A 27388-nucleotide genomic window follows, 5' to 3' on the forward strand; every position below is an offset into this window, starting at 1 on the left:
TTAAACAATAAAAAACAACACATAAAAGAAAATATTTTGAGTAGACAAATTAAGGATTGTTCCATAGTATTTTTTCGAAAATTGGAGATTACACATTTATTTTATAATACTCCTTATAAGAAAAAATGACAAATACAGATATTATATAATGCCTAACCACCCATTATATATCATACTTACCTGGTGCAGGGGATACCATGATCAGCAAGGTGGTTCCCCCAGATCGAGGCCTTACCATTGCACTCCGGTTTGGCTGAAGTCTGCGATAACCCCAAATGCGGGTTACTCGGGCACGTAATTTTTAAGTGTGGGGGTCTGCGTTCGCGCTAACCCCTGATCAAACAAAAGAAGAGTAGACAATTATCACTGATCTATAGCTTATTAATAATTTCACAAGTGAAAAATGATTTAAAAATATACTCTTACATCTTGCTCATGGAAGATACCTCATGGATACAAGCTGTCAAACTGTTAGCATAATTGTAATCAGCATTGAGTCCTCTTCCAAAATCTGAAGTTCATGGCCCAGGGTCAGGGGTTCTGGCGCTAGGGCGGGGCTCTAATGATTATATAGTGAAAATGCATTAAGTCTTATCTTCTCCTCTGCTCCAAGGTATTTAGCTGATGAACTAAGTACATAGTTATGATAAAGAAAGTTACCGACGAACTAAGTACATAGTTATGATGGGGAAAAGTGCCTTGTCCAAAATTGTGAATTTCATGGCCCTGGGTCAGGGGTTTTGGTGTTGGGCTGCGGTTCTAATGATTATATAGTTAAAATGCATTAGATCTTTAAAACCCAAAATTGTGAATGTCATGGCCCCTTGATCAGGGGTTCCATTTTGGGGTGGTATGGGGGGGGGAGGGGGGGGGCTTATTTATTACATACTGAAAGTAAATTAATACTTTGAAAATCTTCAGTCTTCCCCTCTGCTGCTTGGAATTATTTCAACAAACTAAATACAAAAAGAGAGGATGCCTCTAACAAAATTAGGAATTTTATGACCTCTAGGTCAGGGATTCTTGCACTTGGGTGGGTTGCTATTGGTTAATTAGCATAACTATTAATGCAGTTCTCCTCTGCCCCTGAGTACTAAGCAACTTATTGTTGATAGTGAAAAGTGCAAATAGCCACAGTGCATGCCCAAGTGTGTGAGTACTGAATTGTAGCACTAGGAAAGTGACAAAAACATCATTCTGTGTGTATTGAATACCTTACACAATAGGCAAGTGTCCATCGTATTTGTATATTTTGCATTCATTATCATCCCTGTAAAGACTTTGGAAAACCAAGACAGTAGGATCCCAATTAAGGAGATCACTCAATTCTAGCACATTACAATAAGCAAGGGTATTTTTACAAGATTTTTTAAATTCTTTGGCAACATTGCTTCGTCTATCAGTTATTTATTTTATACTTCCATGTATCTTTTACAACCACGTATCTATTACTCAGGTGACCGTTAAGGCCCTTGGGCCTCTTGTTAAATCACATTTTCTGGTATGCTTGTTGTTGTTGTTTTTTTTTTTACATGAATCCAATTTAACAACCCAGTAATTATGTCGAGATTAATACGATATAATGTACATGTATGTCTATTTTTTCCCTTCGGTCAAACGACAAGTTTAGGTATAAAGATTTTCAGAATGATGCAGATATGCACCAGGGAGGATAACGGAATTTACTCTGGAGCTGAGTTTTATGATATTTATGTGATATTTCCCGAAGTTGGACTGACCTCTAATATTTTAGCCGAATACTCTTTTATTACTGTAGTAAACTAAAATAATTAACAGGTGTGTAATATATTCTAATTTATGGGGGTGCTTCCCCAAAAACGTCCGACTACTTTTTTTTGGCTTTCAAACATTGCAAAATACTTTTTTTTTCATTTCACTAGATGCATCGCGAAAGTGATGAATAAGTTGAATTATCTCCCTTCCACAGATCTACCTTCAGCTTGACTTTGCATTATTAGAGTTATCTTTCTTAAACTTGTGGTTTTTCAATGGTGCAAAATGTAAGTGAATAAAAAATATTATTCTTTTTTTAAATAAAAAAAAAATAAAAGAAAATGGCATTATAAATGCATTGTCACGGTATTATATTGTAGGTCATATAGAATCTATTAAAATGTTTGAGAAAAACGAATGATGCATTTAAGTCTCTGAACAGTGCTCCAAAAGATGACTTTCAATGTAAAAGACATTATATTTACATTTAAAGTCATCTTTCCTTGTTGGGTATCGTGATAGAAATAAACATTTTGCGTGATCTGCACCATAACGGAACTTAGCCTCTCCAGAAAAAAATCGGAGGGGGCTACATTATAGCAGTTGAAAGTATATATACAATGTATAAAATGTACATTCTTTTTTTTTAAACAATAAGGTCACAAATATTTCTCAACTCTTTACCTGTACCTTTTCTTTATCAACAAGATGTTATTGTGAAATGCTGATGCCCCCGTATAGTACATGTAGCTTATGTCGAAGGTTAAAGTTTCTCAAATGTTGGTCAAACTCCACTGTCAAGGGGTAAAAAATAATGTTGTTTCGAAAAATAAGGACATGACAATAAAAATATACATGTACCCTTGGAAGTCAAAGCACAAACCATTCAAAAGTAATGGCCGACGTACATGGTTTGTTTTTTTTTAATAAGTTGTTAAAACTCAAATATCAAGGTCAAAATTATTTACATTTATTATACTTCTGTTAAAATGTTTCCTATATAAAGTTCAGAAGGTAAAATAACTATTCTTAATAGTCTGAAAATTTCCCAGCATAGAAAGCTATACCCCGGGGTATAGTTTTTGCTACCCACCCCTCGGAAAATTTTCATGCAATTTTTGACGCCAGTTTTAATTTCCAGCGTTAAATCCAAAGCCTGATGATGTCATAATGACTTCAGTAGCATTGTGACGTCATCAGGATTTCAGCTCATTCTTGCAGTATTATCTAACTCCAAAGAAAATTCAAACCTTAGAAATTATAATATACATCAGTATAATAAAACACTTAAGTTGTGAGTGGGATATTTTCAAACCCTTGACAAAATTCCCCTCGGGCAACAAATTTCAAGAGCTATTCCACTCACAACCATTGGATAAGTGTATATTATACAGGCGACTGCTTACTTTAAATACACGTGTCAAGTGAGAAAACCCCAGAACTAAATGTTCAAATTGTTTGACCATAGTTAAAGTTTGGTAATTTTTTCCAAAAGTGGAACAAATTTCAAGATTAAGAGATCATATAATGTTAATTTCCTAATTTTCGTGGTTTTCGAGGTATGGAGAAACCCACGATATTTTTACCCCCACAAAATATAAAACTTAAATACCTTCCTACTAATCATTTCCTAACTACGAAATCAAATCCCCACAAAAAATATTTTCCGTCAAACCTCGAAAATTCGACCCCACGGAAATATCATCGTCTCAAGCCACGGTCCGGAGTCCGCATATAGCTCTCTCCTACATAAGAGAGGATCGTACATTTTGGCCGTGGTTTGCGACGATGCGGAAATATGTGATTTTATATGTGGATGCCCAAAGAAACGATGTTGTCATAAGGAATTAACGTGTGAAGTGTAAAAGAATACTATTATCGGGGGTGGAGGGTGGGGGTGGGGGAGATAAGAATGGGAGTGCTGGTACAATTAATTTGGCAACGTTAACTCTTTTCTTTGTAAGTGTAATAATGTAAGAATCATGAGTGTGAATACACATGTGAATTTTTAAAATTCTAACTTCTTAATGCACCAAGATATTTTGACTTTGAATACATAAACTTTGACATATATATCAGCACTGTTTGTGGCATATATGTATTGATGATTTTACACATTCCGTACAGAAATGAACATTGCTAAAGATATTTAAATCTCTTTGCATCCATAAGTGTAAGCAAGAAGGGTATATTTGGTCAAGGTCAAATAAGATCGATGCACACAATGTTGAAACCAAGGCATTTCAAACACGTCTAAGCATACTGTCCACGATTAACGAGGTCCACGTTTGCGCAGTTTGATAGAATAAAGAAACATTCCTTCATCAATCATTATAAAAGTATTTGAAAATTGATCTGTCAACGTAATCAAATTTTTGTTTCGTGTGAAGGCATATTTGTCATCGCATATATGCTTTGCAACCTTTCAGTTTTGATTGTTTTTTGTCGCAATTTTTTTTAATTTCAATGAATTAACAGACTATGATACATCAAAACAATTGTTATAATTTACATGTACTTTTGAACCAAAGTGAATCAAAGTCTGAAAATATCAATAGCAAGTTCATATGCTGAAACAAAATATTTTTGATTTAAAAAGAGCAGTACTAATTAAAGTAATTCATAGGTGGAAATAGTCAGATAGCTGAGCAGTTTTAGCATTGTCACAAAGCGAACAGTAATTTATAATAACGCAGATTGTAATATGTAATAATCCTGATTTTATTACATTTTGCGCTGTAGCATACAAAAATCACTCGCTAAGCATAACTTATTTAGATTTCTGGTACTACCACGTCAGTTTAATTTCAACAATTCGATCAAAAAGGGGTGTAAGAGGTACTTTGCAATAAAATAAACTTCGTTCAGTAACCTTGATAAAGATATTCATCGACACTGACACGTTAAATTACCATAGATATTTGATTAAAGTTGATACAGCTTGTTAACATAGTAAAAGTTTTTAAAATACGGACAGGGTACAATCGGGTACAAAGATTACTTTTGTACTTGAAAAATTCTAAATATGTTTATTTATTTGTTCAGAATTAAATCCTTTCGAATCAATATAGAGTATTCATTTAACTAAAAGCATTGAAAAATTATTTTTATTTTCCCCTGAGGTAGACACGTATTTATTGTTTTTATTGAACTTTATCTAAACACCTGTCGATAATGTGCTAAAATATTAAACTGCTTCGTACCATGATCCAGAAACCACGAAAATGTCCCGGACTCGCTTTCCCATGTATACCCGGATATTTTTATTTTATACAATGACTGCACTGAGTGATACTGGCATTAAATTCGTTAAGAAAACTTTCTGATGACTGTATACATGAATTAGATATTTGCGGGGGTACCTGGAAAAGGGGATTAATGAGAAGCAGCAACTGGATCAAGTTTCTCAATGAAAAATTAAGTAAAGTGAAATCGGCAGAAAGTATTTCCGTGGTTTGTGTTTTTATTTCTTAATGGCATGACACACGCAAAATATGAAAAAATAAAATATTTTGAATTAGTTTACGACTTTTATGAATTGCATCCTGAAATTGAATATCTGCAGAGTTTACAAGTGTTATAAGCTGCAATTGTGCGTATTTTCAATTTCATTGATTAACTTGGAAACTCGAGCGTTACTGAGTATTTTGTTGAACATGTTTTTTTTTCTTTTTTTTTTTTCTTCTTTTTTTTTTAAAGAAAATTAATGCATTACATGGTCAAATCTGGGTTTTCTCTTTAAAATGACTGTTGTTTACAGAAAATAGAAATGTGTTTTTGTGCTTGGTCACTTAGTATAAATTATAATTCATTTCTAAGTGTCATTTCAGCATATATGTTTGTGTGATAACGGTGGCATTCAGAAGAAACTTCTCATTAAAATAACAAAAATGTTTCTACTTGGAAAGAATGTTGCTAAACAAATAATACTACTCATTCAAACAGGTAATTAATTTTTATCCCAGTATGAAATATCTTTATTTGGAATTACATATAATCTTTCCAAATTTTAAAACTCTTTTTGTGATTTATAAAACATCTAAAACTTGTAATATAAAATTACTAAAATATTTACTATCGGTATTTTAATGACTTGAGTATAAGCCATACTAAAATGATAAAATCACAAGTTTAAAAAAAATCAAAAGAAATGAAAAAAAAATCAATCAAGTCAGAATTAAATATAAACAGTAATTTAAACGAAAATTAATAGGACCCCATAGAAAATGTGTGTGTATTAAACTTAGGAATGTGTGCAATCATCCTCAAGTGGTATTGGTTTTTTGTGTGAGGTTCCGTGCAACAATGACTCGAGCAAGAATTTCCGTTTAATATACCCCGAGTATAATCTGGCACGAATTGTACATATAGAGACAATAAAGCCGATACTCGCTGCGGTAGCCGTCTCTCAAAGAACAGGAGAGACAAAAGGGGCCAGGGCTGCATTATTCTTTGTTTCAATAGAAATGTTGCCATATAAAGCAACCACTGGAGTTTCCACTCGCTGAAACATATAGAACTTACACAATAATGCATTGAAAGTGAGAGGAAAAATGAATGATTAATTAACTTCCATATTGTTAAGAGAGTTCATTCCCCTTAAAATTAATACTAAAAGAAAAGGAAACTAATCAAGCTAAACATGGAATCAATGTTATAATTTCATCAAACGAAAGAAAAAAAACTCATGTCTGTATCTTTAAGGAATACTGAGTACAACGGTAAAAAAAAAAAAATCAAATATAAAGAGAACCTAATGCCGATTTCGATTTTCTTCAGAAACTATTTATTCCTAGCAGCATTAAGATCAGTTTGAAAAAAAGTCTAATTAAACTTCTCCAATAACTTCTTCCTCAAGAAATTTCAGAATATAATATGGAAACTAAATGGTGTTGACCTTTGATATTGTTTTTACCTGATTAGCAAAATTTGGCAGTATTAAGCCTAACTTTTGTATAAAAAGTCACGATTTTACGTAATATCGCGAGTACCACGCAGTTATCTAATTTACTACCGCTCTTTTGCGGGGGAGTCGAGAAAGCTCTAAATCTCGCACGATTTCTGGTGCATATGACATGACAATCGAATGATTCGAACACTTTTATGCCGAAAGTACAATGTATTGCCAAGGATTGAAATCCAAGTAGTAGATTGTCAAATAAGGAAAGTTTAGAATATTTTATCAGCTTTAAAACGTGACGATTTCAATAAGAATTTAATGAGAAGAGTCCGCTTAGTAAAAAAAATATCGTTAAAAATTTAACATTTTAGTTAACAGTTTAGGATTACCTCCTCTCAAAAATTGATTATGCTGGTTCAGCGATTGTTTAGCAAGGTATTTCATTACTTTTCTGTCCTTGTAAATTCTATGTACAATGTTCGATCTTGCACTGTATTCAATAGCACATTTTGCCCCCATCCAACAGACATTTCCTACCTCCAACATGAAAGAATTCTGCTAAGTAAAGTAATGGCGATATCAGTATTATACAGTTATTGACTGGGTATGAGGTAGGGCTGGGACGATATATCGAGATATCGATATATCGTGATATATGTGAGGACGATACACATATCGATACATTTGAAAAAATATCGAAATATCGCCCAAAAAATCTGACTTCTGTTTTTCTTTGTTTTTTTAACATTTGGCGTTTAATATATGAAATAAATAAGTTAAATATAAATATAGTAATAATAATTAACACCACTTGAGTAAAATATTTTTGTTTTATAACATATAAACAACTATTCTGAACAAATTATTCTCATTTGCAAAGAAATAATTTGTTTATTTCAATGCAAAAAAAGAATTTATAAGCAATCAAACATATCGTGATAATATCGTATCATGGCTCAAATATCGTGATACGTATCGATATAGAAAAAGTTGTATCGTCCCAGCCCTAGTATGAGGGCAACATATGATTTGTTGGACCTGAAGGTGAAAATATTGCCCGGGGCCTTAGTGCTCACTTAAGATTTAATCAATACACACTGTATTATCATTTATCAATGGAAAATTGTGGCTTAATCAGTAAATATAAAACAATAGTTGAGAAAGAAGAAATTTAATTATATTCTTATTATATCACAAAAATTATTTATCACAAAACATACTCTACCCTTCTTCCTTACCTTGCTGGTAGCAACAACTCTTACAGCTCTTATCTTCGGCTATTTCCTTGTCGCCGATATTGAACGATAATTAATAACTTGTGACGTAGAAGTGACGTTGCGGTCTAACAATTCTTATGTTGGACCGGCAGGCCAGTCAACAGTGAAATTGTTAGACCGATGTAATAGACCGCATTTCTTTTGTTGGACTTTTATTATTAATAAATATATATAGAAAGCTATTTATAAGGGTATAACAATTGAAGATGCGCAGATTAAAACGCATCCGGGATATCTCGGGCCTTCCACAGAAAGTTTTTCTGTGAAAGGCCCGAGGTGATGGATTAAAACGAAGAATTCGTTTCCAATGGCCTTATAGAACAAGCTGTGATATTCGTCTTATGATAATTACATAACGAAGTGATCATGACTGTACATTAAACTATTCTCTTGGTATCTATTTCAAAAACATCAAACATAAATGACTTGCAAAAATTCCTCTCGCTTTATATTCCCAAATCCAATGTTTATATATCTTGTACTTGATTCATCTCTCATTGCAAATGGTTATCAAGAATTGCATTATATGGCATTTCAAAGCATGAAAACGTCTACAACTCTACATAGGCAAGAGACGATCGGTAATATATATAATTACTATGTAAATAAGTGAATTGTGTAATCCTCTTCTCATTTATATAGAGATCGTTAACTACGGAAATATAAGAGTGTTAATTTTAATATCTATAAATACTTTTTTTTCTAAACAATGACCTTGAGCATTGTGTACTTTTCTGTTATCCTTTTCTTTCTTTTAAAAATTCTGAGATATAGAAGTGTACACTATCTGAAAAATCTGGAGCTTTATTTTGACACGATTGTCCATTTTAAACAACGATAACATCCCTTTGATGGATGCCTCGTTAAAAAGATATTTACTCGTTCCGCTGATCTTCTCACAGTTATTTCAAGCGCACAGCAGACTCGTTTACTTATGAATTTCATCTCAGTTTTTATCAAAGAAAACAAACAAGTTTTGGAAGCTCTTGACCCTTGAACGAAAGCTCGATCTTTAGACGCAGACTACAGTGGTTAAATCAATCGACATTCTGTTTAAAATGATTGTGACTCGAATGTCGACATTGGTCAGGAGGGGATGGGGTGCGGGTATCAGAGGGTTATCTGAAAATTGCTGATCATCTTTCATCGATGACCAGTTCCCAGTGTCGACCTAAATATTGAGGAAACTAATGTAAAAAGATTATTCTATGCATTATTAAAGATTTTACGTACATTTCCTTTGATCAAATACACCCCAAAATTCATTCATGTCACTAAAATTGTCTCCTTTGTGTCCTTGCAGAAGACGATCAGCTAAATGACCTCAGATGACCCTTTAAAAAACCCTAAAAGTATCAGTCCTTGTCATTCTTATTTACAGAATCATATTGGTCCCACAACTTAAAAAGATGAAAAACATCCAAAAACATTCCAATAACATTTCCCCAAGTGAATTTAATTTCGTCATTTTTTCGACGATACAAAATTAATATACGTTGGAATTCTTATTTGAAATATGTTTTTTTCAATTTGTTATTTTTTTGCTAATTTTGTTTGAATTCTAAAATTTGGAGAAGTTGAATTTACACCCCTCCCCACCCGGCAACAACAACCAAAAAGAGAGAGAGAGAGAGATTATATAAATTATATTTTACCAACAACGTAATTCTTATATTTATGGCAAATTGATATTTTTTACGTTACAATTTATTAATTCGGTTAACCAAATGATCAAAATAAAAAACTGTGTCAATAACATTAACTTTAAAGTTTATTAACATTTCTTATCGCTAAGGTGTGTGCTCACTGATTAAGTATTAGTTATGCCTTTGAGGTATTTTGAATCATTACCCAGATGTATATTCACCAAGTCGCTACATCCTTAGTGCATAATTAATGTAGTGTAACTGTTAATGTTTTTACTTGAGCATTGTAAATTGATTTAACGATTGAATTTAAAGAGGTGATCGAATTTTGAAAAGTGGAAAAAAAAATACACTCGAGATCCTTTGACAAAAAAATATATTGGTACATTACAAATGATTGTTTATGTCGTTCATTTTTTGCGTTTCACCAATAAACTAGTTAATAGAGTCAACTTAACTACCCATGCAGTTACCCCCCACTATATGCCTTAGACAAATTAAATACATATTTAATCGTTCATAAGCTTACATTTTGCCATTTTGTCTTGATATTTGGACCCAAAGCAAGACGTAGATATGTTAATGAAAATAGAAATAACGGAATATGTTATATAGTCACATTTCGGGAGAAGGGGGAGGGGGGAATCAAAATTTGTCGTACTTGAAGCGTTTATATTTTTACCATAGTCTTGTTTGGGCTGTGGGTGAGGGTGGGGGTTAAGGTGGTTATATTTTTCATTTAAAAATCGCATATAAATATAGAAGACGCATAATTGCATACGAAGTAACAAGAAGATTTCATTTTTATAGCGATAGTTCTTGAGAATCATACCACAATAAAACTTGGCCAAAATTGCATGGATCGATGTTGCATGCAGACATTCTGCGCCAGCATTGAATATTTACTTGATCAAAATCCTCGAATAACAACAAGGGCACTGTAAAAGCTGAGTATTACCTCGCAAAAAACATTTTTAAAATCATCACTTTAGAGCCTCACATGAATCTATTCTATATTCAATTATTGTTCAATTTTTATAGAAAAATGACGATATATAAAATTTTATGTGTTATAGTGCATCGGTTTAACTTCGGGGATTTAGTTTTTGAAAGGATTCAATTCTCTTACAGTAAAACTAATTTTGCTAACTTACACGTTATTTTGTATCCCCACGTTATTTTGTATCCCCCCTCTTGGTAACAGACCACCTTTAAATGTCTAGAACGAAGATAAACGCTCTATAACCAAATAACGAAAATATTTGATTTACGAAAGGATTTTCATTAGCAAAAACCTCCAGGAGAACGAAAAGGGTTTTTTTCCCCCTAGATGACTCGAAATTTGATTTTATAGGAAACACATTTAATATTTGGATCAAGTTGCAGTCTGGACAAAAACGTTCTACATGTATCATTAAAATGATATTGTCCTTTGGACCCGGTTTGGTGAGGGCTCCACGAAACTATGGTTTACACAACTTCGACAATTTTCGAGGTGGCGGGTATCCCCGCCCCCTTACATGTACTGCTAAGCATTTTATAAAAGTATACAATGCTTTTGCTACAAGTAATCAAAAGAATATTATAAATGAAATTAATAAAAGTTTTAAAATGGTTTGTATATTCCTTTCAAAATGACCTATTTGAGTGGTATTTGAATATTATCAATCCCTATTAAATAAAATGGAGTCATGTAAGAAGATACAGTAGTAGTCTACAAATCTTTGTCAAGTATCCGGATTCTATTTGCTTTCATCATTTAAACCTATGCCAGCTCTAATGGTTAACCTGAAAGCAGCTTCTCAAAAATCGAAGCCGAAGTCACAACAATGGCAGTACATATCCCGAAACCTTTTAGATTCCCATCCAATATCAACGTTGATGAGAAATATCCATAATACCATAGACATTTGCTGATCAATGTCTAAGTTCGCTTCAGCAGTTGATCTAGCTGAGATGAAGTATACCAGATTACTGATGGTGTATTTATAAAGCTAGTTATCATCTCATTGTGGACTTACTACAGTGTATCTCTCTGAACTGAAACTGAAGATGTTATCCAGTAGTTTGCAAAATAGTCATTCCGCAAAATTAAAGTACAGAAATCACAATTAAATGTGAATGTGTTTTAGAAAACGGTAGCAATATTCATATCAGCACTCTTTCTTTAATAATGCTTGATGTTTGGTTTTAGTGACTTTGTCTTTGATTAAAATGCATGTACATGTATATAAATAAAAAACAACTTATCTATGCATTTGCAACAGAAAAGGGACAGAAATGAGATATATTTTTAGACATGCATAACTGGAGTCAACTGCATGTTTATTGTCAGGAAATTTCTTATGCTAAACATCTGCCAGAAACAATACGCAATGTGTAGGAATCCAGACAATATCTGCTATAGTTGCTGTTTTTCTCTCCTTCTCTTGGCCAAAATAACTCGCATTTCTGGCATATGGTACAAAGGACAGGATCTTGTAAATGTCATTAGTAATTTGACATCATACCAAGCCATCTTGAGCTGGATATAACAAGAACAAAAAAAAGCAACAAATAATGATGAATAATTACATATTTTTTATTATTAAAACACTCATTGTTTGTACATTTTTCTCCCGGCTTGTTCTATTGCTAAAAATGTTTCTCTTGAAAGAATACACAAAGTGCCTTATCGTTTCTCTCTCATCATAAAACACAAATGTATTACAAAACAAGAGACATTGTTCATAAACTGAGGAGTAAAAATTGAACAAACGAGAGAATGAAAGACAGCATTTCCTTTCCATTATGTAACAACAACAGGACCTTATGGTCCTCAACAAAAAAGTATAACAATAAAATAATGTTCCAAGGCCGTTTTGGCTTTCGTTATCTCCCCCTACAATTTTCCTCCTGATCTAACATTGAAGACAAATTTTTTACAGTAGAAATGATCTTCACAATACAAAAAGAATTTCAATGGTGCTCTTGTCACCTTAAAGGCAATATTTTCAAAAAAAAATAAAATATTTCTTTCTGTGGAACATACCCAGGTAAAAAAGAGAGAGATTAAAACCAGAAAACCCAACAGACAAATAAGAAATATAACAAAAGGGAATGAAATAATGCTTTGGTCTGATGAATGTAAAAGATTAGTATCAAACATGCAATATCTCTCCGAGAATTCTCATGATTAAAGATGGGTGTCTGACCGCATACAAACAGAGCCACAGGTATCGCCACCACATATAAACAGAGAACCACGATGTACATAAAAACAGGGATCTAGTGGCAAATTCTACCATGTGTTGGTCTCCCGTTGACAAAGATAGAGCACCAATCTATCATAATCATCAAGTGACCTGAACAAAAAACACTGACATCCCACAATGCAGATAAAGAGAACATGTACGTTATACAATAAATCTTGTTTTCGTATCTTGACTCAACATAAACACAAGTGAATTGGAATTCTCATTGTCAGACGAAAAAACAGGACAAGTTTACTTGTTTCCAAACAGAATTTGCCATGGAAATTTTCCCAGTTGTCATTAATTATAATGAATTACACATTAATTCTGAGCACCTTCACCCTTCAAAAAAAAAGGCTTTTTTTTTTATCAAGCTATGTCAAAAATCTGACAACGTCCTACAGATATAAGATTTCTATCCAAGGCAGTATATATGAATACCAAAGAGGGGTTATGACTAGTAAAGATCAGATAAAATTATTCTGAAGAGTACATCTCATCACATGAAGAACTAGAGTCTCAAAGTCAGGTACCCAGTACAATGAAACTGATCAAGTTAGACCGAAGAATTTCATAACATATCATTGCTCTATCTGCAAAGATCTCTACTTTGATCATGAGATCTTATTTATTATTCTTCCTAAAGGGGCAGAGATGATCTTTTCTAACAGACATAAATATATGACTGTTCTTTAATTATGCATATTGTACGAAAATGTTCATTGAACTACTTTTTTGATGAAAATCTGTCAGTTTAAAAAAAAATCAGTCATTATCTTGAATCTGGGAGTGGGAAGTTTTCACAATACTATCTCAAATCCAACAATTTACACTTCTGGGTAAAAAAAACCTCTAGATTTGAAATGATATCCACCACTATGTTCCAATTGTTTGCTTGGCCATGACCAAACAATGTTATCCCATTGAAGCGTCATGTTTTTTTTATCTTCCTTGTGATGAAAACAAAATATATTTTTCAAAAATAAAGAAAAACACAAAAAAGCACCCAAAAAAACTAAAAACCCTTTCCCACGATTTCTTTCCTAGTTTATAAAATGCTTGAAGCTTCACATAATGCGGATATCACGTTCTCATGACCGTATTATCTAAAAGGGGGGCAGGTTTGAAGTCGTACAAAGCAGCTGATGGTATTGTTTTGTGACCTAGCATATTGAATAATGATTTCTAAGGTGACCCACATTTTTTCTCTGTTTTAGGCCTGCGGTGACATTTCTTTTCTTTAAAGCAGTGCAAAAAAAATTAAAATGAAAGCAAACAAAGTATTCCCATGAGAAGCTCTTTGGAACTAGTGTTCACTTTAAATTGCACATTGAAATCTATGCATGAATACACAATAATCTCTAATCCTTTCATCACAGACATTAATCCTCTGCATTTGAAAATACTCATTCCCTCAAGTCAGGCATTAAAAAAACTTATTCACAAAATAAATTAAATGGATAAATGATTGACATATCTCTAATCTATCAAACACTGATATGTATAAATACAGATTTTTGTTTTGAAATCTCAAATTAAAATCTCCAGGGAAACAACTTCTTTTTCATTCTAAAATATTGGTTATAAAAAAAAAACAAAAATATTATTGTATTAGAATTTACAATCATTTAATCATTGTACAATTCAATAATCTTAATTAAGGGCATTCAACTAACTGCTTTTGAGCTATATGAAAAATAAAAGTATGCTTCGATGTAGATTCTGGGGAACTTGGATGCAAGGTATATGATAATGAGCAGTGATTGGATGAAACTTTTATGTATTCTGAAAGATGATTGGGTTGGATGAAATTTCAGTGAACTGAGCTGTGACTGGATGATTTCGGATGGAGGAAACCTGGGTCATAGAAAGCAGCAAAATTTCTTCCATCCTCCTTTCTTGTGCTGTGGACCACCCTCTGTTCTCTTTGGTGTAAAGGTTTCTGTTTTCTTTGAACCTTTTTTGGATTGGCGAGCTGGTTTGTTTCTTTTTAAAGAGTCAGTTAATTTGAGAGCACAGAGAAGAGCAGTGTCAAACACTTCCTTCAAGTTTTTCTGGGTGAGAGCGGAGCATTCTATATACGTTGCCCCAATGTTATCGGCCATTCTCTGTGCCTCTTCCACGGGCACAGGCTCTTCTTTATAGTGAGCGAGTTCGATCAACACTTTCACGTCATTTCGCAGATCACACTGGGTGCCGACTAGAACTATGGGGGCTTTGGGACAATGTTTGCGAATTTCTGGTACCCATTTCTCTGCCACATTGTGGAAAGACGTGGGAGTCACAACACTGAAGCACAGGAGAAATACATCTGTCCCTGGGTAGCACAGCGGGCGTAGGGAATCGAAATCATCCTGTAACAAAGAGAAAAGGGTATATAGAAAGGCATATCTGAATGCTTTAATACATGAAGTAATATGTTATTCTGACCGATTTATTTCTCCCTAAATTTTCTTGTGTAAATAGAGCCTACTTCAGTCAAAGGTTTAGAAGAAGGCAAAACACTTTTCCATTGAAATATGAGACTCAAGGCACAGTGTGAATATTTAAATAAGACATTTAATCTAAACCTTGAATACTCAAGCTGAAATAAAGATGAATGAAAAAGTTTTCCCTGACGGATCACAGGGCTATTTCTATGGTTTTTTATCACAGTCAAACAGGCGATTACTTCAGAACAAATTATCATACAACTATGTAACCCAGCATTTCACCGCAGTTCCCCTCAACTAATTTTTTGACGATAGGGATCGCTTTAAGGTATTAAGAGAGTAAATATGAATATATAAACAATTTTTGATAATTTTTTTTTCTCTGTATACACTATATTTAGTTGTCCCCATATGATGTAATTGTCTAATCTGTACAGATATACAGGGACATCAATCTTGGCATTGTACGAGTGACTCACTGTCACAGCACTAGTCTACCTCAGACATGAGGGATTATGCTCGCCTTATAACCAGGTGATTATCTAATGCAAACAATTATAATCATCAAAAATCCATCATGCTTATCCATGAAAATTGATACTATTTTTCATCAACACTGAAAAAAGTAGATTTATCTTCATGTTTTAGAGCTCTAATTAAAAGAACAAAAATGTCCCAACATTCCCCAAACTCACGATTTTTTCAATTTAAGAGAATTTTTAAAGGTAAAAAAATGTTTGATGGCTTTTGGCATTAAAGTTGATTGATTTGGGGATATTTTAATTGTTTATAATTAGGAATTTCACTTCAAAAAGATTTAACGGTAATCTGAAATTCTGAATAATTACATCTATTGAAATATGGTACACATTTATACCATATCAAAACGCTTATACTGCACACAGCACTTGACTTAAATGAATGTATCTTGCCAATTTTAAGGAACATTTCGATTATATTCAGAGGTGTTCCCAAATAAACATTTGATTGTCTCATATTTACAGTCCATGTTACTATAAATGACAACTAAAAATGTCTTCTGTATGTTTTGCTTTTCTCATAAAAACAAGGCGCAGTTATCAATAAAATGATCAGATAACCAGAACACACATTTATCATCATTGCGTTGATTGCAAACACAACCATAGGTGAATCATGTGGTCGCAAAGGTAAAATAAAAATCGTCAAATCACACATGTAACATTATTGCTTACGTTGGCTAAAAAGCCCACATCAGCGTATTATGCAATGCCTGTTAATAGTGGGAAAATCACCGTTCTGAACTTTCTATTTATGGATTGCATTGTCATAAAAATGAATAATGGTCATGTCTGTTAAATGTTTTTTTTCATTTCCTAACTTGGTACATCTTGAAGTCTGTCTTGGGAAAGTAGAATTATTCATGACTTGTGTGTTTTAAAAAAACAAAAGAGCATATACATATATATCATAAAATTTTTTCTTAATTATCGAGGCAAGATTTAAATTTCTGAAGACTTCCTTAGCTATCACCTTTGACTACAAATCTGGGAAATGGATAAAAATGTTTCTTTTAATGTCATGCATAAAGCACAATCTATAACTAATCCATCTTATTTAGAAATTAGAAAGGTCAAACAACCATAAATAAATACCAGTATTATACTAAAAAGGATGAAAACATTACCGGTAGGAATTTGTCTGTCCTCAGTTTGCCTTATATTTCACTGAAACAATCTTTTGCTACATTATTTGCATTGGTATGTATTCTCATATTTAAAAAAAACGGTTAATGCACAGATTTTTATGAAAAGTTCATGCAGATGCGTTAATGATATCCATATATATATAAACCAAGATGAACCTTTTGTTAAAAAAATGTGCTGGATCAAATGTGGAGGTTTTTTATGATTTGTTTCGTGATTGAGTACAATAACAGGCAGGTACAAATTACTGTAAAATAGGGCTCTAGTTACAAAAAAAGATGAAACAAATTGGGTGACATCCTTTGCACTTCGTGGCAGGCATCCACCTAGCGACCCCAAATTATCCCCTCAAGTCGGCTCGAATCATCCAACTGTTCCCTGTTTTCACGTCTGCAGGTTGTTAACATGGGTGTCAAAGTTCCCCTCTCCGCTTTAAGCATGAAAAGCATTTAACATGAAAAAAATTACACTACTTTTCTAAAATAAGAGTCCCAAATGGCAAATTAATGGTAGAGCCATCAGGACCTTGCACAGAGCATTCATTGTATTTTTTACCTATGTCAAAACTTATCTGAGTTAGTCTTTCACCTGAGCACAGGTGTGTAGACTTTGTAGATAGAAATCGCTTCTCCTTTTAGAGGTCTGAGCATTATGTAGATGTGTTCCATTTGTCACTTAGCATACATCTGTCGGTGTATGGAGAAATGGAGAAAGTACACAGTGATAAGTGCTGGATTAGACTGTTTGCTCTTCATTGTGTCCTAGCAGAAGACAATCAGCTCAAATATTGACTGACCTTAGATGACCCTTCAATACCCCTAAAAGTGTCAGGCCGTGTCAGTCCTATTTATAGAATCACACCCGTAACTTAAAAAAAGGTTCCACAACTTAAAAAGTTGAAAAATAAAGCAAATCAACTAAACCATCCCATTTTTTACATTTTCCTACCAAATTTAGTCAATTTTTTGTTCTATAATGTACATTTAAATAACCTGTGCTTTCATACTTGTCAAAATATTAAAATGAGGATTAAAGTGATCATTTCAGAAGCTGCTCTCGATATTTTGACAGATTACATGCAACATACAGTACTAAAACCTGCTTCATCCTGCAAAAAACAAAAATCATGCATATAAAACCTGGAGACCAAGAGCCAAACAGAAAGGCAGACTGGAATTAAGAATGTGGAATATACACCATTAAAATTCTTCACAGGTGAAACACATTGCTTCCACACATACCACGAGGTTAATTACAAAATCTATTAGCATAATAGCAAGTCACATGTGACCCCTCGACAAGGAAACTAATAAAACAGACCCCTTCTCTCCTCTAACTTATCTCTATAAATTCTGAAGACCTAATACAAGTACCAGTACTTCCTCTTTTTTTATAACAGTAATATGATTTAGTTCTTAAGTGGTTTAGTGGTTTACATTTTCAATATTTTAAGTAAACCAATTCATTTATGGGTCTTTATTCAAAACCTGACTTGTACGTACCAAGGAAAACAGGCTAATTTTCTTGACCTAAACAAAATTCATAAACAAGGGAGACAACCACATGATGTCCAGGGTCAGACAATTATTGATACGTCAGTCTTTGTAGCAATAAAGCTGTAGCAGATTGTCAAATACAAGATAAAATTCTATGTAGTTCTACATTTTTATTCCATGTAATTGTAGGGTACGCTGGTAGATAAACACTTTTATAGCCTAGATGTAGCCAGAGGCATCGCTAGCACTGTTGCCTGGACTCTATAAGGCTGAGGTCAAGGAAGAGAGAGAGAGTAACCCCTCATTATGAAAAATTGGACCTTGCACGGCCAAACACTGTTGACAAAGACCAACAACAAAAACACTGAAAGATGCAAAGTATAGTCTCCGATCTCAGTGGTGATGAAAAAGATTTGAAAAGATTGAGGGAATTAACACGCCCAGATGTTTAAAACTTGTTAGAGTGACTCACTCCTTTTCAAAACACACTCTATACTTGACCATAAACAAGAAGGTTATAAGAGGGGATTTATAAACCTGGTACTACCAGTCCAGAACAATTGTGTATTAGCCGCAGACCACGGTCCATTATCACCTAATTCTTAATGTGTATTCTAAAGTTGGTCATTTCAGTACAATGGGGTTTTTATACAATTGTACTCTTATTTTCTCAAACTGGGTGGGTTTAACCGAATAAATCAAGTATGTATCATAGGGCTTTGAATATTATATAAGAGAAAAAAAAGAAATCTGTTGAGTTCACTTGCAGAAGTTTATGAACTTAATTTCATTTCAATTAAACAAAAATTCAATTTCTGAATGCTCTTAATTTAAAACTTGATAATGCTTTACTTATAAACCTCTTTCCCGTGACTGTATATGTCAAAAAAAGGTCAAGAAGCCAATTAAAAAAATACTGAAGTCTCTTTCCTTATTTGCTTAGTAAAAACAAAAAAAAAAAATGCCAAAAAAACATGACAACTGTCTAACTAAATAAACACTGTGGGCTGTTTGCTGATTTACCTCGCTACAACAATATAGATTACAGGGTAGATTTTATATGGAGATAACACTCAGAATCTCTGGCGATCTCACCCACTGTTTGACTTTTTCCACTCTGAGGTGACACAAGTCATCATTGATATCTACCATGTAAATCTGAGCCACTGCGCTGAAAACACGAATTTAAAGTTCAAACTCAAGAATGGCATTTTGTGTACATCTTCAGATGACCCCATTCGAATTAAACAGTGTGTCATCCAAAGTTCCATCCCTGCATGCATGCGACAGACAAAACGTGATCAAGCTGCACATGCAAATGGATCAAACATATGTTTTAAATTTCACATTGATTTCTTTTATGTGATGGAATGTAAAGTATATATACTTTAAAAGGTAAAACATAAAAATGTTTTTCAAAAAGTTGTTATAAATACTTATAGGGCTTTATTAAAAGTGTAATCGGACTAGGCCAGCCCTTCAGAGGTGTACTTAAGCTGGTTTTACACCGGACCGGTGCTTAAGACTGGCACAATACCAGAACCTAACCACCCAGCAAGACAGGCAGACACACGGCTGGGAATTCTCTGAAAAAGTTCAACCAAGCCAGTTTCAGGGGTCATAATAAAGTCTTCCTAAAATCCACCCACTGCAGCTCAATTTAAGTCTTGCATTGTGAAAAAATCAAATAAAAAACATTCCTTTGCCAGATTGATGTCTTAAAGATGAGAAAAACTTACATTTAGACAAATCATTGAAATGAGTTTTCAAATTAAATTTTTATTCCCTGTGGGTTTAATTAAATCATTTAGGGGCCAGGGATTTTGATAATTCCTCAGCCTTGGTGAACATTGGGGTGATATCAGAAGAAGTGTTCCTTCTCCTAATCTCGGGGCACCTGCCCAGAGAGCTTCCTGCTCAGTGATATCTCACTCAATCATGTTTCCTGAGATGAATCACAAACTCTATGTTCTATCATTTGATAAATATTTTTAGATAGATTTTCTCTGGTATTTATAGGATATAATTGACCTATTTTGCTGAAGGAGAACAGAAATTTTATTATACAGAATCTCCAATCTTAGGATCCACTTCTTTTTCTTCAAGTAGTTTGAATTTTATTTGATATACAATACCCCCCTCAAGAACTTTATATAAAGATCTTAAACATCCATGTCAGGTCAAAAATAAACATAACAGACAAGAAGAATACAGAGCTAAATATTTTTTGAAAATTAACATTTACCACAAAAATGTTACGTAATCCATTGTAACTAATGACCTTTTCTGTCTGACAAACTTGCCTCGAACAATTCAAAAGCTGGGACAAAGTTTTCTTTTCTCATACAATTAAATTTCAAACACTTCTTCTGACTGACAAAATTAAAATTTTGGAAGTTGTGTGAATTAAAATGTCTAGACCATTGACAAGTTCCCAAAGAAAAACAGGTGATTTTGGGTCATGCACTTGCAGTGAGTCACAGGTTGAACCGATCACCTGTCCTCTACTGAACAAAATTCCTTTACTGGTTTTTAAGCTTCCAAATCATTATTTCCATCTGAACAATTCACTTTAATCTAATACAAATCAATTTTTTCAATCATGCAGAAGAATAGAAAGCTAGCTTGTGGAATTCAGAACTTCATTTTTCTTTTTAAATTAAGGAAATTCCTGCCAGTTACCATGGTACAGTTTTTATAGGTCTTTCAGAAAATAGAAAATATTCTTCATTTGAAAAAAGAAAAAAAAAGTATGGGCCAACTAAAGGCCAATGAATTTAAAGCCTTTAGAAGGAATATGAATTGGTAATTACATTTTCAGAATACAGCCTCACAAATCAAGTCCTTTGTTATTTCTCTGCACTATGCAAAAAAGTCTAATTAAATATTTACATTGTACCAGTGCTTCTCAGTTCTACAGTGCCTTATTGCTTTGGCCTCAGCCCCATGTTCAAATTCCTGCATAAAATATACCAGGTCTGGACATTTTTAACTGGTATCACAATAATTTACCTAGGGGGCATCTTATTATATTTTTATCTTGCTTAAAAGCTGTCTGAATTTGTATTTTATCAGCTCGTGGAATTTTCTCTTTATTTCTCACCCAATATCCCTGTGGGCAGAATTTTCAATTGGAGATGTACCATTAGCACAGAGGTGCTAAGATAGAACTGTCCATTTTATGGTAGTGACCATTTAATAGTGTATAAAGTGACTTTCTTATCAGGCTTATCAGATTTGTTTGTAAACAAGTCATGTCAAATTGTCAAATACATATCTCTTAAATTTTCTCCCTCCTTCAGGGCAAATCTCAACAATATAAATAAAAAACAAAATATTTGCTTTTTTTAAGCAAAAAATTTTATAATCATAAATTCTCAACTTATTTATATATATCTCTGTTTAATGTGAGAAGATAATATCTGCATGAATTCAAATGAAAAATAAACGTCAAGGGAGAGAGAGGAAGATAAGAGCCCTGTACATTCTGATAAAGGGGAGATAATTCCTACCTGTCCTGCTGTATCACACAGCTGTAGATGAACTGGGGTCTGGTCGACCTTCACCTCAACTGAAAACAAACAAAATGTACTTAAAATAAATATTATATTTGAACATTAATAATAAGATTTTTATGTTCCTCAAAAATTATTTTCAAAAAAACATATTTCTGTATTGTGCTTTCATTTATTGCATGAAATGATTCTTTTATGCTTACAGAAAAATATAGAAGAGATTGATCTAAGCTATTCAGGTTTTATGATTCATTCTCCTTACACAATGATGAAAGACAGGGATATATTTCTGAACATTGGTCAGAATAATGTGTTAATATTACACAGTGGCCTCTTGTATTGGGGGCTGTTTTCCCTTGTATGATTCATGGCTCTGGGATTAAATCTGCATAAGATCCACAGGTATAGGCCATACTAATCAGAGCCTCTTAATACATTAACCGCTAATAAACCACTTAACACTGAAAAGTGTGAGCCCCCTTACACCACTCAAGCACTTGCTATTTTTTGCGGTGGCTGGTTTTTACCTACCAGGTATAAAGACGGAGGCATAATGTGTTAATAGATGCAAAAAGGTCATACGCTGGTCACTTATGTAATAAAACACAACACAATGATCATGCTGTAGGAATGTTCTTCCCTTTTGGATATGGTGGTAATTAAATTGTTACAAGATCTATCATTAGTGTTATGCCTTTATCATCAAAACACATGTACTGGTAATCATATATCATCAATTATTGCCGATAAGTCTATCGTTTGACTAAAACACAGTAAGAGTGAAGAAATAAAAAAACTTTACAAATACCGTACTTTTATTGTTAACAGAAAGCAAAAAGGTGAAAATATTTCAATAGAAAATCATTTAAGGGAAAGGTGTAAATAAATCCTGATAGAAAATGATTTATGATAGATGTTTTTGTTGACGGATTTAGGGAAGGTTTTATCCACGGCTTATGATTTGGCCCATTCAGCCACTGGGGTGTGAATTTAGTCTGCTTTTAATTCATGTTCGTCCTTTGAAATCTAACACACCTTTTACAGGTATAAGTATTCATCAAACCTTCCATTCATATAACAGGTTTTGAAGTTCAAATGCATTAAAATCCCTTTCTAAAATTATAAGAATTGTAGAGTGAATGAAAAAAAAAGGTAGGGATCTATTTTTTGGGTCATCTTCAACATTTTTTATCCCTGCCAGTGGGATTTATATATTATCTGTCAAAAGAAAAATGAGAGAAAAAAATCAGCATCTGAATTAATTATCTGACAGATCAAAGCCCTTTTTCTTTAATTTCTAAAAGCCTATCCAATGTCATGGCAAATTGCTTCCGTCATTGCAAATTATGATGGAAATGGTTTTCATCTTGAAGACTAATTGCTGATAAACAATTTATAGATACGATTGCAAGGGGCTGAGAACTAAATTTTTTCTCAAATTTAAAAAGAGAAAAAAAGATCTTCATTTGCAATTCAAACATTTTTCAACCGAGTCAACCTTCTGTGATGTATGTATGTGTGCCAAATCTTGTATTTACACATTTAACATATAACTTGCAGATGTCAGGTTTGTACAAATGGGTGGGACTGGTGATTTGCTAGCATTGAATTATTGATTGCACAATTAAGATTCAAGGTTTTAACCTTTTAATGTAATTTTTTTTTATTTATAGATGAATTCTATACTACAGGGCATTATCTCTTTTGTTTTTTAAGCTAATTAAATCTGTTCGCAGTCCTGTTCTGGTTTAAATCATTAAATAAAAAGGTTGTTGATATTCAAAAGAAAATCAGCACCTATGATTGAATGACATTATACCTACTCAATACTTCATAATCAGCATGATTAATTAAAAATTATTTTACTTGACATTTGAGTGAATTATTTGACATGAGGAACACTTTTTTCTGTTCTTGTTGAATTTTTCATGATTACAAAGAATGGTATTGAAAAATGTAGACATATTTGCCTGCTAATCTGTGACAAATTTCCCACAGTGGGTGCCTTCAACTGTTAAAACAACAATGCTGTAACATTGAACAGATTTTTATCTACAAGATTTAATTACATTTCACTTTACTCGCCAATCATACATATGTGTCAAAACAGTTTTTTAATTTATTGGGTTATGCTAATTGACCTAATTATGTCCAAGAATGTGTGTGAGGTTTTTAAAGCCCGTGACATAGAAAAATGAAGACCAAGGTTTTTACTTACCTTTGTCCAAAAATTGTGGATATGACATTTTTATATATGGCATCCAAAGTCAGTTAAAGTGCCCCAAAAAGTATCAAAAAACGGCTGAGGATTTTCAACTTGGAATACAAAGGAAATGTTTTAATTTTGATAGAACAATATTCGAATGATCAGAAAACACATATGATAGCTCTTGAAAGGGGGTATTATATTCTGCACACATATGGAACATATCCAATGTAATTTTTCCAGTGAATTACGTTATTTCTTATGATGTTATTAAAAATGAAAAATAATTATTACGAAAGCATTCAAAATGGTGTTTCAAGTAGTCGTATTTGATAGAGATAAAATAACTATCTAATTAAAAACCATAGTGCAATTAAAAATTTTCAATATGTTAAAAATTATTCCATATTTACATTTAATTAATCTACGAAAAAGAAGAATATGGATTTTGAGAATATGGCATCTTATTTTTTCTTTGATTAGACTTGCATACTCAAATTAACAAAAAGGTTTGTTTGTACTTGCATGAGTATACCTTTTACAAAATGACTCTCAAGTTTTTGCACTTTGAAAGTCAATGTAAACGTTTATTTTGAGACAGAAACAAACTGTCTTCTTTGTAACGTAATTCACATTCATCACTAAAATCAAAACTAATGATTGTTATTTGTTAAACAACTGCTTTGTTACAAATTAGAATACAGAAAATGATTATTGATATTGCAATATCTTTGCAATAGACATCATAATTATGTATATCTAGATTGTTATCATTGTAAAACATCAAATAAAGTCATATTTCACACACCTCGTTACATGTCAGATGAAATAAAATGCTGTATATTCCGAAAGTGCAAAATAACTATTTGTTACAGATAATCTAAACATTATATCTACACGATTTATGGCATCTCACTTAAGTCTGGTGGGATTAAGCATTAAAGTATATTTCAAAATCAATATGTTAATAAAACAAACAATGTAACGTAATTCACATACCTGACTGTAAGTATCAATATTGAAAAAAAAAAATTAAAAGTAAGGAGAAATTTCTTAATTTAGTGTGTTCTATGTAGTTCTTTAAACAAATTATGGACTTTTTCTAGACCCTTTTACTATTGAAAAGATCTGTTTATTTCTGTATTGAGATGTGGTTGATTTTTAGGCAAATTATGAAATGGGTAGATAATACTTTTTCTTACACGTTAGACCTCTTTTTCCAGGTAGTTATCTCCTTCTTTGGCCTTTTCCTATCACCGAAATTTCTTTTGAGGCTCAGCATTACTTATTCTAGTCATTATCTAAGATTAAAACTGTATTTTATGTAATGTGTGAATTACGTTACACTGTTGTGGATTACGTTACACTATTATACAGACCTTTTCTGAATTAAATGCCGAGCGAATCAATGTTTTATACTTATAATATCTTAGTAGAACATGTATCCTTCATTTTCAAAAGTGAAATTCCAATAGCAGCTATAACGATGACATAGTTTTATTCGTTTAAAAGTCAAATTTTCAGTTTTAAAATAATTTTTAACACCACTGCATTAGTCAAAACCGTTCCCACCTGTAAACGTCCTTTCTACTAGTTCCCATATGATAAGCGATGACATTGAATTAAGATTCGTGGTAATTTTGAACCTAGTTAGGATTTTTTTTACACCAAAAAGAAGATCATAACGTAATTCACTGTAACGTAGTTCACGGACTGTACCTTTAATTCAAATATAAAACTGATTACGACAGTTTAAGACAATGTCTATGTGTAATTTATAATGGGCATAAGTGTTTATCTCAGCCTGGATATTTGAAGTTCTTGGCATTTAGGAACTGTGCGCAAGATCGCGTAACGTAATTCACAATTAAATGCTCAAATTGAAAGTTTTGAAAATTCGTGAATTTTTTGACACAAATGTTATCATTTGCCTGTAAATCATTATTCTTTTTTAAATTTTGATAACTTGATGATCAATTTTATCCATGTAACATAACTGTTTCTGTCAATTACAATTCCGTTAAAGCTGTGAGAAAATCGTAACGTAATCCACTGCATTGAATGGGACATTCATATTACGCAGAGCAAAAAATTTTTTCGGCTATCGCAGAGAAATTGTAAGTAAAAATGAGTTGTTTATCCCTTAATTGTTATGATATACAATATTTAGCCTTCTTTATTGGTATTAGTAAATTATTTTTTCAAACCTGAATACAACCACCCTTGTTTGTGACATCCTGTTTTGATCAAATTAGGGTTAGAAATCCTTTACTTTTGAAAAGTAAACTGGATCAATGCATCGTAATATCAATATTTTCAAATTGATCATCACTTAACATAACATTTAACCCCCCAAACAACTAAAGATGTGCGGTTATGTCTTCAAAAATCGTTTGTGACATCAAAAACTAGTTTTGGGGCACTTTAACTGACTTTGGATGATGGGCAGGAATTCGCCATATTATAAAATAACAAAATTACAACTGTATTAGTGATATCATATCACCTTACATGCCTTTAATATCGCCAATGATCACCCTGTGTGTTAAATATGAACCTCAAGTGTGCATTGTGTATCCAATTCCATGCGACACCAGAAACCAAAGAATTTGACAAATTTCATTAATTTGATACCAGTCTAGAAATTTTTTGTATGTAATGAAACTTGTGCTAATTTTAGGTGGGGTTTAAGATTCCAAAATATGTGCAGTTATAAATCATATCGTTGACATATTCTCATTTAAATAAAATTTTAATATTTCTAATTGCACAACTCTCTCTCTTGATCTCTCTCTCAAATTACTTACCAGAGAAATTATCGAAGGCGGTGGGGGTGTATTCGGTAGGGTATCCGTTTGTGGTATAACTGACCACTAGGCTGGTTTTCCCCACTGCACCGTCCCCGAGTAACACACATTTCACTCGTGTAGCCTGTGGATCTTCAGTACATTGCGTAGGTAGTAGATTAATAGTATGGTCCATCATTGATTGAGGAGGCATGATCACAAGTAAAAATTTAACTAATCGCTACAGGCAATACCGCTGTCAAGTTCATTCCAATGGAATATTAGAATTAAATATTTTCTTCCTCTGTCTCCAGATTTTTAATTTCTGCACATTGATTTCGTTGAAACATGCTCACATGTAAACACGAAAGCTGAAAAATATAAACAGTTCAATAGACGTATTGATATATTTTCCGAGTTCGGTCAATACACATCCACTTCGGGGACCTTGCTCTGTCTGTCTGTCGAACCTGTGTAT

General features: G+C 32.9%; 1 protein-coding gene and 1 non-coding gene across 2 annotated transcripts; one reads left to right on the forward strand and one right to left on the reverse strand.

The window, feature by feature from the left end:
• The first annotated feature begins 172 nt into the window (after window positions 1-172).
• LOC134255115 (U1 spliceosomal RNA) lies at window positions 173-336 on the forward strand. The gene has a single exon (XR_009989456.1). It is a non-coding gene; the product is annotated as a U1 spliceosomal RNA (small nuclear RNA).
• Window positions 337-12117: 11781 nt separating this feature from the next.
• Window positions 12118-27385, reverse strand: LOC134255107 (cdc42 homolog). Its single transcript, XM_062737621.1, has 3 exons — window positions 26932-27385; window positions 21916-21974; window positions 12118-15144 (listed from the first exon to the last, which is right to left on the reverse strand). Exons 1-3 carry the CDS (start codon window positions 27122-27124, stop codon window positions 14653-14655), a joined length of 744 nt encoding a protein of 247 aa, XP_062593605.1. The 5' UTR covers window positions 27125-27385; the 3' UTR covers window positions 12118-14652.
• Between the last annotated feature and the right edge of the window lie 3 nt (window positions 27386-27388).

The sequence above is a fragment of the Saccostrea cucullata genome, unplaced genomic scaffold (assembly GCF_032062105.1).
Source record: "Saccostrea cucullata isolate Sc308-1 unplaced genomic scaffold, CSIRO_AGI_Scuc_v1 ctg1584, whole genome shotgun sequence".
Lineage (NCBI taxonomy): Eukaryota > Metazoa > Mollusca > Bivalvia > Ostreida > Ostreidae > Saccostrea > Saccostrea cuccullata.